Consider the following 16,725-nt stretch of genomic DNA (forward strand, 5'->3'; position numbering starts at 1 on the left):
AACACTTGCTGTGCAAGTTATCAAGGGGAGGAGAAAGATGAAAAATACATTAATATACGCCTCTGTCTTTAACATAAGGAATTGGAATAAGAGTTATTTAGCACATTCTTGATACAATTCATTTCAGCCTCTTGCATTATTTTCAAGGAGGCACCAAGATATCACCATGATTTTGCAGTGGCAGGGGCAGGAAAGATGTAGAATCCAGTGTAATAAGATATCTGATGCAAACCCGTTTGAACAATGGGCCTTTTGACAATGCAATTTACTTTTTTGCTTACATGTCCTGTCACTGAATCAGTTGTCTGATTTATAAGGTAGTTTTGCTACTGGGTAAAACCTTTTCTAGTACTGCATATAAATGAGTTGAAAGCAAATACATTCTAGTGATATTCCATGATATTTTGTTTCCTTAGTACTGTTTAATATGCCTAGGCAGTGGTTATTCAGAGGCTGTACTGGTGCTGGATTAAGGTCTGACTCATTCACTTCCTCCAAATCCTCTACTCTTGGAACACTTAATTCTTCGTATTTTGAAATCAGAGCACATTGTCATATTCATTCTGTGATTCACTTTTCTAGACACTGGAAAGAAATATGGAAGGAAATTCATATGAAAAAACATCTGTCTGAATGAGTTTTATGCTGAACCAAGGTTCTGGTAAACTTGAACACTGATTTTAAAAAATAAAATAAAAAAATCTTCCATCACATTTGTGTCTTGGCCTTCTTAAGGCCTTTGGAATTGCATATGTGCCAGACAGTCTCCCAAGCAGATACTGGCTAGGTCCAGGCCTCTTAGGTTTATTAAGGTCTGACTCATTCACCTCCTCCATCTCCTCTACTCCAGTTTGGTGTAGTGGAGAGCCAGTTTGGTGTAGTGGTTAAGTATGCAGACTAGGCTTCCCAACCCCCCCGCCCTGGCGGGGGACCCCTGAATTTGCGGCCTCCTCCCCCACTCTCCAAAAACACAGAAGTGTGTGTGTGGGGGGGGGAAACGGTGCCAATTTTGGTGCCACTCTCCACAATGAGTTTCCCAGTCCTTATTATTGGGCGGCAGCAGGTAACATTTTGTGCCGCCGCCACAGCAACACCAGTGCCACCGGCTCGGGCACAGGCAGCAGCTGCCGCCCGCTACCGCAGCCCGAGCTACAGGCTGCCTGAGGAGAGCGGCAGAGGGTCTCCTCTCCCTCCGTCCCACCAGGCCCCGGCGAAGGAAGAGGCCGCCGGCCGAGGCCCACCAACCCCAACCCGCGGCAGTGGCAGCAGCGCAGAGCCTCTCCCCCCCCACACTCGGAAGCCCACCACTGAGCGGCCAGGCGGGAGGAGGCGGCGGAGGAGGAGGAGAGGAGAAGAGAAGCGGGGAGGGGAGAGGAGGGGGCGCTGGCCGAACGCCTGCCTGGGTTGCCCGGCCTTTGTTTCCCGGCACCTCCGGAAGCCTCTCCTCTCCCAGCAGCGCAGCCTCCTCTGACCTTCCCCCCCCTTTCTTGGCCCTACCTGGTGTTTTCTTTCTTTCTTTTTCTTTTTTTTTGTTCCTCATTAGCAGGCTGGGAGTTCAATGTCGCCCATGGCAACCGGCTCCGCTTCTTCCACCTTCATCTTCATCGCTTCCCCCCCTCCCCTCCCCTCCGCGCTTGGCCCAGATGTGTGGCTTTGCCTTGGCCCGGGCACTTGCGGAGAGAGAGAGGGGAGGGGAGCCCTGCCTCAGGAATGGTGGAAGAGGGGGGGGAGATCGGGCCAGGGGTTGTTTTTGTAGACAAATAGGTGCTGCCACAGGGGCGGGGGGCGCACGCCGCCGAGGCCAGGCGAGGCGGGAGTTTGGCTCATGTGCCTTCCCAAGGTAAGCCCAGCCTTTCTTCTTCTCCTCCTCCTCGCCCTCCCGCTTTTCTCTCCTCCCTCCCTCCCATGGGGCCGGCGCTGCCTGCTTGGGTGTGAGAGAACCTCCGCCTTCCCTGCCTCCCGTGCCGTCTCTCCCTGACCCCTTGTCGGCAGCGGAGCGAGGCATGTGCCGGGAGCAGGGCTGGGGGGCTTGTGGCGAGCGGCGGCGGCTGCTCTGAGGCAAGGCGAGGCTGAGGGGAAGGTGCCCCCTTCCTTCATTATTTCCTATGGAGGGAAGGGATTTAAAAGATGTGATGGCCAGAACTTCCTTGAAGTTCAATTATGTTTGTCACACCCTTGTTCCTGGCTCCGCCTCCAATGTCTCCTGGCTCCACCCCCAAAGTCTCCAGATATTTCTTGAATTAGACTTGGCAACCCTAGTGCGGACTTTTATCTGGGAGAGCCAGGTTTGATTCCCCACTCCTCCACTTGCACCTGCTAGCATGGCCTTGGGTCAGCCATAGCTCTGGTAGCACCTGGATCGGGGCGGTGTGGCGGTGCTGATGTTGTTGGACCTGTCGGCTGCGTTCGACACGGTCGACCATCGGCTACTGACCCGCCGCCTCGCCGATGTAGGGGTGAGGGGGTCTGCCTTACAATGGCTTGCCTCCTTCCTCGAGGATCGGGGACAAAGGGTGGCAATTGGGGGCGAGCTGTCCCAGAGGCGCACACTGGATTGTGGAGTGCCTCAGGGGGCAGTTCTCTCACCAATGCTATTTAATATCTACATGCGCCCCCTTGCCCAGATTGCCAGGAGACATGGACTTGGGTGCCATCAATATGCAGATGACACCCAACTCTATCTGCTAATGGACGGCCGGCCTGACTGCGTCCCAGAGAATTTAGACCGGGCCCTGCAGGATTTGGCAACCTGGTTGAGGAAGAGCGGGCTGAAACTGAATCCAGCGAAGACAGAAGTCCTTTGTCTGGGTCGGGGCGCTCGGGGAGGGGAAATACCTCTCCCGGTCTTCGACGGGGCGCCGTTGAAAGCGGCGCACCGAGTTAAGAGCCTGGGAGTTTTACTGGAGCCCGCATTATCAATGGAGGCCCAGATTGCAGCCACTGCCAAGTCAGCCTTTTTCCATCTAAGGCGGGCAAAGCAGTTGGCTCCCTTCCTAGAGCGCCAAGATCTGGCAATGGTGCTTCATGCAACGGTCACCTCGAGACTGGATTACTGTAATGCCCTCTACATGGGGCTGCCTCTGTGCCGAACCCGGAAGCTGCAGCTGGTGCAGAACGCAGCGGCTAGACTGTTGCTGGGACTCCCTAAATGGGAGCACATACAGCCTGGGCTGCGCGAACTGCACTGGCTGCCAGTTACATACCGGGTTCGTTACAAAGTGCTGGTCATTACCTTTAAAGCCCTATATGGTCGAGGACCTGTCTACCTTAGGGACCGTCTCTCCTCATATGAACCCCAGAGAGCACTGAGGTCAGCCGGGAAAAACCTGCTGACTATCCCCGGACCGAGAGAGGTGAAGCTGCAAAGCACCCGTAACCGGGCCTTCTCCTCTATAGCCCCGAGCCTATGGAACCAACTTCCAGAGGAAATGCGGGCCCTGCGGGACCTAGAACAGTTCCGCAGGGCCTGCAAGACCTTCCTCTTCAGACTGGCCTTCCCTGATGAAAATGGAAATTGCGAAGGAAACCGCCATCAGAAAAAGTAAACATAGCACTAGCACTTTTAAAAATTAACTAATTTAATTTTAAAGTTTAACCAGATTTTAACTAAATGCTGATAATGTTTAATGTAGTTTTATTTACTTGTATAATTTAACTCTGAACCATGTTGTTAGCCGCCCTGAGCCTGCTCCGGCGGGGAGGGCGGGATACAAATAAAATTTGTTGTTGTTGTTGTTGTTGTTGTTGTTGGTAGGAGTTGTCCTTGAAAGGGCAGCTGCTGTGAGAGCCCTCTCCAGCCCCACCCACCTCACAGGGTGTCTGTTGTGGGGGAGGAAGGTAAAGGAGATTGTGAGCCGCTCTGAGACTCTTTGGAGTGGAGGGCGGGATATAAATCCAATTTCTTCTTCTTCAAACACCTATTAACCATTCTCTAGGCTACTTTTAGTCGTTTCTGAGACTGGCCTTGCATTGGCTTTCTTCTAGTTTTTTGGTTTAGAAGATGCTGTTTATAAAGCTTGAAAAGACAAAGTGACCATGTTAGCGGAGACTCAGCAATCCAATGACTGAGCTACTGATCTGTCTATCTCTGTACTCAGTCAGCCCACACAAACAAGTCTGTAGTGACTCTCAGTCAGACAACAGGTACATTAAAGTGCTTACAGAACAATCACTGCTGTGATTCACCCAAGGAAATCAAGCCAGTTGCTGTTGGGGAGAGTCAGTGGTTAATCTGACCTTGGGAGGAATTATTTCCTTTTCTTCAATATTTGTTTATTCATAGACCTCCCTCCTCCAAAAGGTGCAGAGCAGTGAACAACAATTCAATAAATTCATATATTAATCAACTAGAGTTAAATTACAACTGTTAAAAGAACAAGTCACAAACTAATTCAAATGGTATTTAAATACCAATTTATATGAATTATACAAATATAAATTTATATATTTTTATTTAAATACTCATGAGGGGAAGAGGAAGAAATGGAGGAGGCCCAGCTCAATGACATAGACCTGGCAGAACATCTCCGTCTTACAGGCCCTCTGGAACCGCACTAAGTCCCACATGGCACAGATGTCATTTGGCAGAGAGTTCCACCAGACTGTTGCCAGGGCTGTAAAGGCCCTCACTCTAGTTGAGGAAAGCTGGATATCTTTTGGGCCAGGAATTACCAGGAGGTTTTTCTCCTTGGAACATAATGCTTTTCAGGTGGTATACCAGGAAAGGCTATCTTGTAGGTACATTGGTCCCAGATCATTTAGATAATCTGCAACTAACCTCTTACTCAATAGTAAACTTTTATTGTTGGAGGGAAAGTTCTAGCAAGGTCCAAGAGCCCTGCAGCCTAAGAGCAGAGCACTAGCCAACCTTGAAGGCTGTTTATTATTATTACAATCCAAGATCAGCAGTCAAGAATATCAACAACACATTGGATGCATAAAATAGATATTCTGTACAGAAAATATGCAATTAGTAGCAATAATAAAATTATTTAAAAACTAGACCATGTTCTTCTGCCTAGTTAAACATGCCAGAGTGCAGAATCTTGCTACCTTAAGGGTAGTTTTGCTACCAAGGGTAGTTTTGGCAAGAAGAAGAAAAGTATAAAAGCAATTTGATCTACCTAGATATTTGGACAGTATTGGGATAATGTACATATTCTGAATACCCTGATAAAATTGGCAATGACCATGTTTGGTTGTTTCTTGATGACATGTTTGTCATCAAAAGATGACATGTTTGGTTGTTTCTACTATTCCAGACTGACATGGGCAGAGATGTTATATGTATAAGATACATGCATATCTCCCTTCAGGAAGGGCAGATGGGAGGGCATTAAACCAGGCCAGAGTGTGGTGGTTGGGGAATTCTATCATATAAAGGAATGAAATTGTTGTTATATTTCCCCACTGCCAAAACAGAATGGTCCTGTGATTGGTTGACTTGATGGGCCATGTCCCATAGTCTCTGTTGATTAGTGCTCTGGCTCCTTGGTACCCAAGATGCGGTAAGGCTGTACAGAAAAAACCAAGTAGTTGCTATTTGTCCTCTGTGGCTCTCACCCACCATGAGTGAAAATTGTCTGAAAGGATTAATGAAGTTAATCCAAGAGGGGGGAAGAGGTTTAACTTGACCCAGAAGCTGTAGCTTGGAACCAGGTATGTACTTCTAGTGGAGCCAACCCTGCTTTTAGCCTAAGCAAGGCACTGGGTACACAATGAGGTACTCCAAATAAGAATCTGAGAAATTTGGACTGTTTATGGTAATTATTTTACAGACATGTCTGTGAACTATATGTAAACTGGGCAACCACCTTGACCTGAAAGACTTTCAATGCATTTGGAATATGAGAGCCCCTGTTTGTAAAGAAGAACCTTGAAGTTGCTGTGGCTACTCTTTGAGCTTATTCAGTTACATGGGAAAGCTGAGTTGTCCATGAGCCAGACTACACCTAAGTATCCTAATGCTTTAACTTGTTTGATATCATGGCCATGAATCTACCACCTATGTTTGATAAACATTTTAGAGAAAACAAGAATTTTGGCCTTTGAAAGATTGATTATTAAATGCTCCTCTCTGCAGTAAGCTATAACTGTCCAAAGGGCACTTCTGCAGTCTACTTCAGTGTAAGATAGAATAACTGTTGTTTGCATATAAAGGTGTGGCAATTGGTCTATTTGCCACATTGGGCAGATGGAAATTGGGATAGAATAAGGTCTGCACCATGGAGTTTATGTAGATGTTAAATAATAAGGGAGCAAGGATGCAACCTTGCTTCACACTTCTGTTGACCAGAACCATGTGGGACAGATAACCTTATGGGTTACATCTCATGTTCAAATAGTTGTTCTCATGTACTGTGTGTATAAGGACAAGCAGTTTGTGGTTTATTGAGGAAGCTTCTAGTTTTAGCCACAATCTGTCTCATGAGATGCCATCAAATGCCATTTTATAATCAGCAAAGGCTGTGAAAAGTGCCCCATGCAGTCTGGTGGTATATTTCTTCACCAGATGGTGCAGAATCAAACATTGGTCCATTGTTTGTTCCTCAGCTAAGATGTTCTCCCTATCAAGCCACTCCCAAAACTTCCAGCATAGGTGTCTGATATAAAGCTTACCTACCACACTAAACAGACTGAATGGATAACCTAAGCTTATTATCTTGGGAGCCATGTATACATTAATAACTGTAGAACTATGACCTGTGTGTATTGTGCATTTGACCCTAATTCTGTTACCTTGACCCGAAGTTTCATAGAAACTACATTATCGAGGCCTCCCCTGGGTCTGCCCTTTGTCTTCGCAGCAGAGGCAAATAGTTCACATGTGGAAAATCCATCTGCTGTCATAGGCACCTGAAGAATAGCAATGTCAGACAAAGGTAGAAAGGAAGGCTCAGTTCTTTTGGATGGCTAGCCAGCAGTGTTCCAAGAGAGGATTTGGATGTAACAATGTAGCTGCAATTGTCAATCTGAGTTTTCCTCAGATTTTCCTGCCTTGGTGGGGAATCCAGAAGAACTTCAGCCACAACATGTAGTAAGTCCTTCGTGTTGTGTTATGCGGATGTAGACGTTCCAGTGATGTCTTTTGTAACCCAGGTAGTCTGGGTGCTTCAAGGTCTGATGAAGTAGTGAGGTGGAGAAGTACATGCACTGCCTCATTATTGTAAAAAGGATCTAAGAGACTTAACTCTTCTGCAGGAGCTGTGGATTCATTAGGATAAGTTGACCCAGGTGTCTTTATAATAGGAGATGTACCATTGAATAATGTATTTGTCCTTGAGGATGCTTTATCAGAGCTTATAGGAGTTGGAACTGAAGACTTAGATAAGTCTGTGTTGGTGTTTCTCTTAGCAGAGTCACAGAACAGAACTGAGTTGGTATTGATTTTGATGCTATATTGGGCTTGGGTTGCTCTTGGTTGTCTGCCTTACTGGGAGAAACAAATCAGCCATGGTACAAAGATTCTGTAAAGAATTTTTAAAATTGTCCAAAGTGGAAGTGATATTCATTTGCTTGCCAGAAATAGTCTTTCTTAAGAAGTTAGAGTTGTGGATTTGTGTTTGAGCTGGTGGCGCTTTGTTATTTGCACCTGCAAATGCTGCTGACTCAAAGTCAGAGGACTCAGATACTGCAGGTATGCTCTTTTGAATAGATGGGTGGCATGGTTGGTAGTTAAAAGCTGTATGTAGCTCCATTTTTTTATCAAGAGAGGAAACAGAATGTTTAGATTTTATTAAACTGTATTAAGATAACTAAGTATGAAGAATGGAACATGATGCACAATGGAACCGGAGATCAGTTTGCACTTAACTGTCACTGGTGTTTCATCACGTTTCATACCCTGAATAATTTTGACCGTTCATAGGAAGGACTTTGAGTAGTTCAGTTATTCTTATAATTCAGGAATTATTGTAGCCTGTTTGTCCCCCTTTTGGGTGCATTTCTATTTTTTCTTTCCTCTTCCCCAAGGATGTTCAAGTATTGCTACCTTTATATTTATGAGAAAAAATACCTTTATATTTATGAGGAAAAATTCAGAGCTTATAAAAATATCTTAACATTGCCTTTCCAGCATTACAGTTTTGTTAGGTATACACATTAGTTGCCTGTTTGCTAAGGCCAACCTGAAAGTTGTATCTGCAGGTATTTCTGTGGAAAGGACATTGGTGAATTGCTGGGTGAATGTATGCATTGATCAAGAAAGCAATTCCATTGCACTTTGTACTGGTCAGATAGTGATTGAGGGAGTGTCAAGCTCAGCGTTCTTGCTAAGATGTGCTAGCCTGCACAGGCACACAGTTTTTCACCCTTCATCCTTTTAGCTCAACATAGGGGTGCTTCCCCTCCAGCTCATTTGGCACCTGCGAAGTAGACCCTATAAAGGGGGGGGGGTGTTTGTGCCTGCGAGACCTCCTATGGTGTGACTCCATGATGGTTTTCAAGTGTCTTCCTTCCTGTGCTAGATAGGTGGTGTAAGCTGGGACTTGGAAAACAGCCCTGCCAAGGTTTGGGGTGCCCAGGATGTGTGTCTGCTTCTCCCCCCGACAGTCTTCTGCCAGGAACACTGCCTGGGACTCCTCCATGTGCCTTTCACCACCAGTACATTGGGGTGGGGTGAGGGCTCCTCTCTGGCAGGGAAGGAGGTTCGGGAGCCCAGGCCACATGTCTGCCTTCCCCCTCAGATGGCCTTTTGTTGGGAACTCAGCCTGTGGCTCCTCTGTGGGCCTCTCACTACCAGTGCTGGGTGCATTGAGGACAGCCCCCTCTCCTCTTCCTTCTTCTTTTCATCTATTTTCCTTCCTTCCAATTACAACAAAATAGAAATGGGGGTATAGAAGAGTAAAATTATTGAAAGAGTTTGAGAGTACAAAACCCATTTTTTCAGGGTAAAATTAACAGAGAAAAGTCCATCTGTATGAGGATGAAGAAATAACAAAATGATCACAGCAAATGTGTCCTGTCAAAACACATTCGCTTTTTTCTTAGATACAGAATGTACTCAGAATTATGTCATAGATTTTTTTAATTGTCTTTTCATTTTTTTTGTGCTGTGGTCCTATTACTATTTCTAGAAAGCAAAGATGTTTGCTAGATTTCTCCTTGAAATGCATTTTTGTTGGAGGACTTAGAGCTTGTGTTTCAAGGGTTCTACAAGAAGGTCTGAGCTATATATGCCAATGTATCCAAATGTGGGGATGCCACATATTGTTTACAGAGAGTGTGAATAATACATCAGATTCTGTGAATAATATTCTGTGAATAATACATCAGATTCTGGACTTACCTTGAGCAAAATCTGGTTAAAATTTTGTTCAATTTTTAATGCAAGTTAAATATATAGTACTTAGAGGGGTAGTGTTCCCATTCTGAAGACTCAGAACAAATTGGATAATTGAATGATGACTTCTAAATGAAACAGTGGTAGGAACATGCATGTTTTAACAGAGTGATGTCACATAAGTTATAAACTGGGGATTTGGGGGTAGAGTGTGAGGAGTGGGGAGTTTGGGGATGGTCCTCCATGAGGCATAGTGCCCCACCCTTAAAAGCAGCCATTTTCCCCAGGGGAACTGATCTCTGTAGCCTGAAGATTAATCGTAATTTCAGGGGATCTCCAGACCTGGATGTTGGCAACCCTCACTCCTTCACTCAAACAGGATGTGTCCTGGAACCCAGTCTCAGCTGTAGCCACCTTCTGGGTTCTTCTCTCTCCCAGGTGGTGTTTGATGATGTGATGGGCTCCACTTGGCAGCCAAAGTAGATTACATAATCTAGCATCTGAAGCTCCAGCTGCCAGCTGTGTGTGGCTTCCTCAGCCAAGGTGATTGTGCCTGTAAATCCAGGGTAGGTCCTGTTGCTGGACATGCAGCGTGTTTTTAATTTAATGCATAGGCTGCATCTTTTAACAATATTTTTAATTAACTATTTATTCATCTCTTCACATTTGCAGTTAAATGTATGAATTACTTCTGTTATTGTGAAGAAATATGGAAGTTCTGATTTATGCTGGTTTATTCATACATACAAATCAATACTTGATTATACTCTCTTTGTGATACTAATGTGTGTGAACCAATAATTGGAGTGGCAAAATATCTGCTTTAAACCATACTTATGAAAAATCTCTATTTGTTTTCCCAGGAAATTAAAAAATGAGTTACTGGAAGCAAAACGGAAAGGTGGACGACATCGCCAACAGGAGAGCAGTAGGATCTGCATTCGCTGTCAAAAAAATCTGGGCTTAATCTTTGATAGAGGAGACCTGTGCCAAACATGCAGACTTAGAGTTTGCAATAAATGTCGTGTTGTAGCAGTTGATGGCAACTGGAAATGCACTGTATGTGCTCAGATTGCGTAAGTTTTGTTCTTTGACTCATTTTAATAGTAGACTGTTTCTGGACCTTTCTGTTATGATGCCATTATTAGGTGATATTAGATTTTCAGGTATATAAGCAAGGGAATTTTTTCTAAAAACCTTGTGTGTGGACTTCATGGGAGCTAAGGCTGAGTCTTAAAAAGGGTTGCTAAGTCCAACTCAGATAATATCGGGGAACTTTGGGGGTGGCACTGGGAGACTTTCCCATTCCAAATGAACAATAAAAATACAGCAGTTCCCCTCAATACAGTCTTCATTTCTTCCTCCTCTTTTTTTGTCTTCAAAGGGTTCCCCAGCAGTTGCACTTCCACTAAATGTGAGCAGACTCACAAAGCAACCACAATATACAGTTTGCAAGCCCACACGTATGTGATCTCACTGAGGCAGTTTACTCATGGGAGTTGCTGGATGTAGCAATTTGCTGTATTCCAACCATCTTCTTCACACTAACATAGGAAAATGAAAGTATTTAGCAGAGCAGTCTGGAAGGGTAGAGTTTTCCTTCATCCCATAATCAGGTTCTGGCTTACACTTTACTATCCCTTCTACTATGCAAATGACTTCTGAAAGGAAAGCAAAACAAACAGAGGGACTGGGCTTTCTTTCTTCCTCTCTCACACATATACCAAAAAGAGCCATGTGACTCTACTTGTCCCCCCCCCCTCCAGCTTTAGTCTTGCTAAGATTTAAAGACACACACACAGACCTGCCAAAACGCAAGCAGTTTGCAAGTTTCTAAACCTGCTGAGATGTAAAGACACATCCTGGCTGTTGGGGTAGGGCTTCCCTCTGCTGACCAGCTGGCTGGCTGCAGGAAGGAACCTGCAAATCTGGGGGCTATCCCGCTGGGACATGGGGGCTGGCAAGCCTAGTCTTGAAGTAGATGAAACAGGATACTAAATCATTTGCATTGATAGCTCTTGCTGAAAGAAGACAGTTTCCCTAGTAGCTCTTCCCTACTCCCAACCATTGCTCTTCTCTCTAAAAGAGCTGCCTTAAAGGAATTGGAGAACTGAGGTGCTGAAGCTTCTGGGGTGGAGAAAGCCAAAGTAGTGTAGTGGTAAGAATGTCAGACTGGGATCTCGGAGGCATAGGTTCAGATCCCCATGGAAACTTGCTTAGTGACCTTGTCCCAATCATACTCTCAGCCTAACCAGCCCCACAGGGTTTGTTGTGAGTGTAACATAAAGGAAAGGAGAGCAATATAAGCCTTTTTTTGGATCTCATTGGAGAGAATAATGGGTTATTAAATGAAGTAAATAAATAAATAAGAATTTAAACTATTTGTGTACTTAGTGAAATAAAAAAGCAGTTGGCTAGTTGGCTAGAAGCAAGCAAACAAACACTGAATATGGTTTAAAAGGCACCTAAGCAAATAAAAAACAACAAAATAATCTATAAGAAATCTAAAAGTGAACTGGTTTCTAGTTTATTTGCAATTTTTTGATGTAGTCTCTAGATCTTGGCACCCAAGATCATACTTTATGCATGAGGACACAAACTCTTATCGCCAGCATCCCACCACCGCTAAGCCTTCTAGAAATTATGTTGCTTGAGATCCTGGGAAAGAGAACTTTTGGCTAATGCCTCTCTTTGGATTCTGATTAGGCCCTTCTGCCCTGCTGAAGGTTTGTATGGATCCAATTAGGGACTAGATTCTTCCAGAAATGATACAGGAAATTAAGAAAGTCAGAAAAAAATTAGAAAACAATCATAACGACCCTGTGGCATCCATGCCTCTACCATTCATTACAGACCCATCAGTATTCATTAACATATTTAGATGTGATGTGTGAAAGTAGACCTTGTAAATACAACCTTACTTTAAAACATGAAATGTTCAAAGCAATTTTAGACCATATTGCTTAGATTCCCTTAGATTCTTATGAATTTCATTGTGCAGAATTAAAATTTTATTATGAAACCTTTACCAAACAATGTATGAGGGCTTTAAATATGACATGGTGAAAAATCTTGAAGCATCTTTTAATTAAATATAAAGAGAAAGGGAAATACTAAGTACTTGATCAAGGAGTTGGTCTCCATTTTACTCTGCATAAGGGAGAAATTTAAAATAAGCACTCCTTTTAATTAAGAGCAAAGATAATGTGTGCGCATCTTCATAGAAGGCTTTCTTTCTTTTAGCCCAGAATTTTTTATTAGTGGGGAAATTCTAAACTCTAGTTTACTATAAAGTGTATAAGGCATCTAAATGAGGCAGGGCTCTTTTTCTAGCAGGAGCTCCTCTGCATATCAGACCATGCCCCCCTGATGTAGCCAATCCTCCAAGAGCTTAGAGGGCTCTTGGTACAGGGCCTACTGTAAGCTCCAGAATGACTGGCTACATCAGGGGTGTGTGGCCTAATATGCAGAACTCCTGTTACAAAAAGAGCTCTGAAATGGGGTGTATATCATGATTAATGATCAATTAAGTAACATGCCTGAATAAAGGTGGTATTATAACTTCCATTATTAAGGCCTTTATGTGATGGTTGCTTTCAAATTAGTTTCTCTCCTTGAGGAACTCTTTCTATGCTGCTGGGGAAACCCATAAACTGCTATAAAACTGTGCATTGCAGAACATTCTATGAAATGTTCTGAGGGACACCATTATTTTGTCCAGGGTCCAGGTTGGACCTTTTCAGCTTCATTGCTGCCCCACATGACTTGAGAGTGCAATCAAGTTTCTATAACAAACTCAATGCTCCTCTGAAGCTGCACATTACACTGGAATGATAGTGGCAAACAAACACAGTATTTCAGGATAATTTCCCACTATTATTGTTCTTCACATTGAGGAGTCATAGGACTTCTCAGTTTTGATGAGCACTGTTCTGTGGCATTCTGATGGCCAAATTAAACAGAGTGGCAGCAGACTCGTGTATAGGCTTGGGTCTGATCCAGTCATGTGAGAAGAAGTGCATGTTGGGAGGCTTGTTTAAAGAGCAAAAAGGGTAACCAGGTACACACACTGTAATTAGTCACCTATGGACTGTGGGGGAATAGAGGTGTAGAGTTGCCAAATCCACATTGGGAAACTCTTGGAGATTTGGAAGTGGAGCCTGGGAAGGACAGGGATCTCAGTTGGGTACAATGCCATACAGTCCACCCTCTAAAACATCCATTTTTTGGAAGGGGGGGACTGATCTCTGTAGTCTGGAGATGAGGTGTAATTCCAGGGGATTCCCTAGGTCCCACCTGGAGGCTGGTATTCCTGCCCATGACTAATCTCCCCCACATCCTGCTAACAGAGGGGGAAATCTTCCTTTTGCTTCTTGCACTTATCCTACCTATAGATTTTTTTGTTTTCTTCTTGAAATTGGATCCTACATGCTGTTCACTGTGGGACTGGGGCTAGTTCAGCTCTAAGTAACTCTAAGTGGATAACACAGATGATAGACGACCACATGTTCCCTGTTCTATTTACTTTTCCTCTACAAATTTAACATATGTATACTTTTTTTTTAGAAACAGGAAATAGAAATACTATTTGTCGAATCTTGCATAGTAATTATTAAGAAGCAACTGGAGGTCATGCTTTGCTCCTAAACAAATAAAAACTTTGGTTTTTTAAAAAATCTTGTCAAATGTCTCTCTCTATACACAGTGCTAATTATACCAGACAGTTGCCACATTCAATAAGAATGCATGGTCCACATCTGGCTTTAGGCTACAGCTTGGAAGGGATTAATAATGATTCAGAGGACAATATATATTATTTATGTGATTTCAGTGAACTCAGTTGTTGCAATTAATTGATGGGGGAGGCGTAAAGGCTAACACCCAAGGAGAATGCCTCCCTCTCCACTGAATTCACCCCTCTCCAATTGCAAAGGGGGGGGAGGGGCAAGTAGATTGCTCTTGAGTACCCTCCTCACAGATGGGCCGGTAGCCTCCATGCATGCCCACGCAGTCTCAAGGCGCCCCAACACCGGACCGCCCGACAGCCGTAACAGCTAAAATTATCCCACCCCCGAACAGGCCTAAAGCGCCAAAAGAAGGGCCAGACTCCGCCGCGAATGCCGCCCGACAGCCGCCAGGTCGACCGCCGCTCCAAACAGGCCCTTGCTGCTCGCCTCCCAGACGTCCGACAAGACTCTTGGGCGCCCGACGCGCTCCGCAGCCAAGAGCAACTTCCCCATCCGAGAGCCACAAAACAACTGCGTACCTCGGGGCGGGACCAGGACTCTTATAGTCCCGACGCTCCGTGCACCAGGAAGCCCCGAATGCCCGGGAAGAAGCACAGTCTTCTCCTCCAACAAGGAGGCAACTGTGGCTCCCCAGCCTATGGCTGCTGTTGCAGCACGGCTGGATATAGGCCAAATTGTTGCAGTTGAACAGACAACTGTCTTTTCAGGTACAAGTCCCCCGTACAGGTGAGAATTCCATCCTCCCTGCCTCCTTTTAAGAAGCCACTAAGCATGCTGATTTTCTTTCTCTGATGGTAAAATACATCATCATTAGTATCTAGCTTTATCATGTACCTTCTTAGCTGCCTGATATTTTTCAGAATGAATCCTGCATTGATGAGGGAGATGAGCAGGAAGGCTAGGTTTTTGTTGTGGTTTTCTGTAGTGCTTACAAGTTATTCAAAGCAGCATGTACCCTCAAATTGAAGGTCAAAAATTACAGGGGAGGAGAAAGAAAATGAATTATAGGGCTGAAAATTGTTATCTCTGCTCTGTAGATTTTGTTGTACACATTTCTGATGAATCTATATATTTTTTGCAAAATATTGCAAAATATTTTTAAAACCTGGTAGGATTGCTTACGTGATCCAGATAATTTACACAAGCAAGAACTATTTGTTGTCATTATCAGTATTCTGCACACTTGGGACATTAATGTGAATTTAGGCCATCTGCAGTTTTTAAAAAGTGCTTTTGTCTCAGGTTCAGCTGAAATTGATTCCAGCTGCAGCCTCGATAAGTACAAAAACAGACTCAACAGGAATGTGCCATCATTCTCTTCAGGCATCACTTTACCCACTTTAGTGCCTTTCCTATTACCTGCAGAACATGTATTGGATTGAGGGTGGCCAGTTATCCAATTCATCATCTATGAAACAGGGCAGGCCATGCACAGTCCTGCTCACTGTGCAAGTAACAGTTTCAAATTAATGTCACTGCAGGGGTTAGTAATTGATCCACGGTGCTGAATCTTTGTGCATCATTCATTAATTTTGTAGCAAACATACACAATGATTTGATGTTAGTGATAAGTATAAACTGCCTAGGGCTTTGTATAATAAAGTAACTAAAAGGAGCAAATTTATTCTAAATAATTTGAGGATCTCTGCTGCAGGACTGTGGGCTCAAAATCAAGAGAAGAACAATCAGTTCCCTAGGGTTGCCAAGCCTAACTCAGAAAATATCTGGGGACTTTGGGGGTGGGGCCAGGAGATTTTCACATTCCCTAATATAAATAAATAAAAATACAGCAATGCAGTTTCCCTGAATACAGTCTTCATTTCCTCATCCCCCAGCAGCTGCACATTCTCTCTCTCTCTCTCTCTCTCTCTCTCTCTCTCTCACTCACACATACACACACATACACACACACACACAGCAGCCAAAACAAACAGTTTACAAGCACACCATTTTGTGATCTTACTGGGGCAATTTATTCACGGAGTTGTTGAATGTAACTATCTGCTATACATTCAGCCAAGTTCTTCAGACTAAGACAGGGAAACCAAAGGTTCTAGTTTACTATTTACTCTCTATTTTACTATGCAAATGACTTATGAAAGGAATATAAAATAAATGGAGGAACTGAGCTAATTTTTCTTTCTTACTTATAGTTTCACAGCTCATTGGGTGCAGCCACCGTTGTTTTGCCACCTTGCCCCACCCCCATTCAGCCTGGCTCCTATGCACACATCTTCCAAAAAGCAAGCAGTTTCCAAGCTTCTTCTAGCCACTAACAGGTAGAAAGGCACATGGTGGTTGTTGAGGTGGGGCTTCCCCCCACCAGCCAGCTGACTGGGGGTGAGAAGGAGCCTGGAAAACCAGGGGATTCCCTGCTGGGACCTGGGGATTGGCAAGCCTATTCCACTAGGCAGTGATATTTAAAAGTCTGTATCATAAAAAAAGGAATCTGTCTTCTGGGTTTTGGCAGTGCACTTTATTTATACTTAATGTGAGCTTCATAACAGTGTGATCCATTGCTTTTAAACCCCTAAACAACTTGGGGCCAGCATACATTAAGGGACTGCCTTCTCCCATATAAACCTACCCATCCACTCTGGTCATCTGCAGAGACCCTGCTTCAATTGCCTCCACCATCTGAGTTTAGAAACTTTAGACGGGTGGCAAAGCAAGAAAGGGCTTTATTGGTGTGGAGCC

General features: G+C 44.2%; 1 protein-coding gene across 1 annotated transcript in view; it reads left to right on the plus strand.

The window, feature by feature from the left end:
• SYTL5 (synaptotagmin like 5) overlaps positions 1–16,725 on the plus strand; it is a 178,374-nt gene that overhangs the window by 80,237 nt on the left and 81,412 nt on the right. Inside the window, exon 3 of the mRNA XM_060234113.1 lies at positions 10,144–10,356. Within this exon, the coding sequence (XP_060090096.1) occupies positions 10,144–10,356 (213 nt within the window). The remainder of the gene's footprint in view (positions 1–10,143; positions 10,357–16,725) is intronic.

Source organism: Heteronotia binoei, chromosome 3, assembly GCF_032191835.1.
Source record: "Heteronotia binoei isolate CCM8104 ecotype False Entrance Well chromosome 3, APGP_CSIRO_Hbin_v1, whole genome shotgun sequence".
Taxonomy (NCBI): domain Eukaryota; kingdom Metazoa; phylum Chordata; class Lepidosauria; order Squamata; family Gekkonidae; genus Heteronotia; species Heteronotia binoei.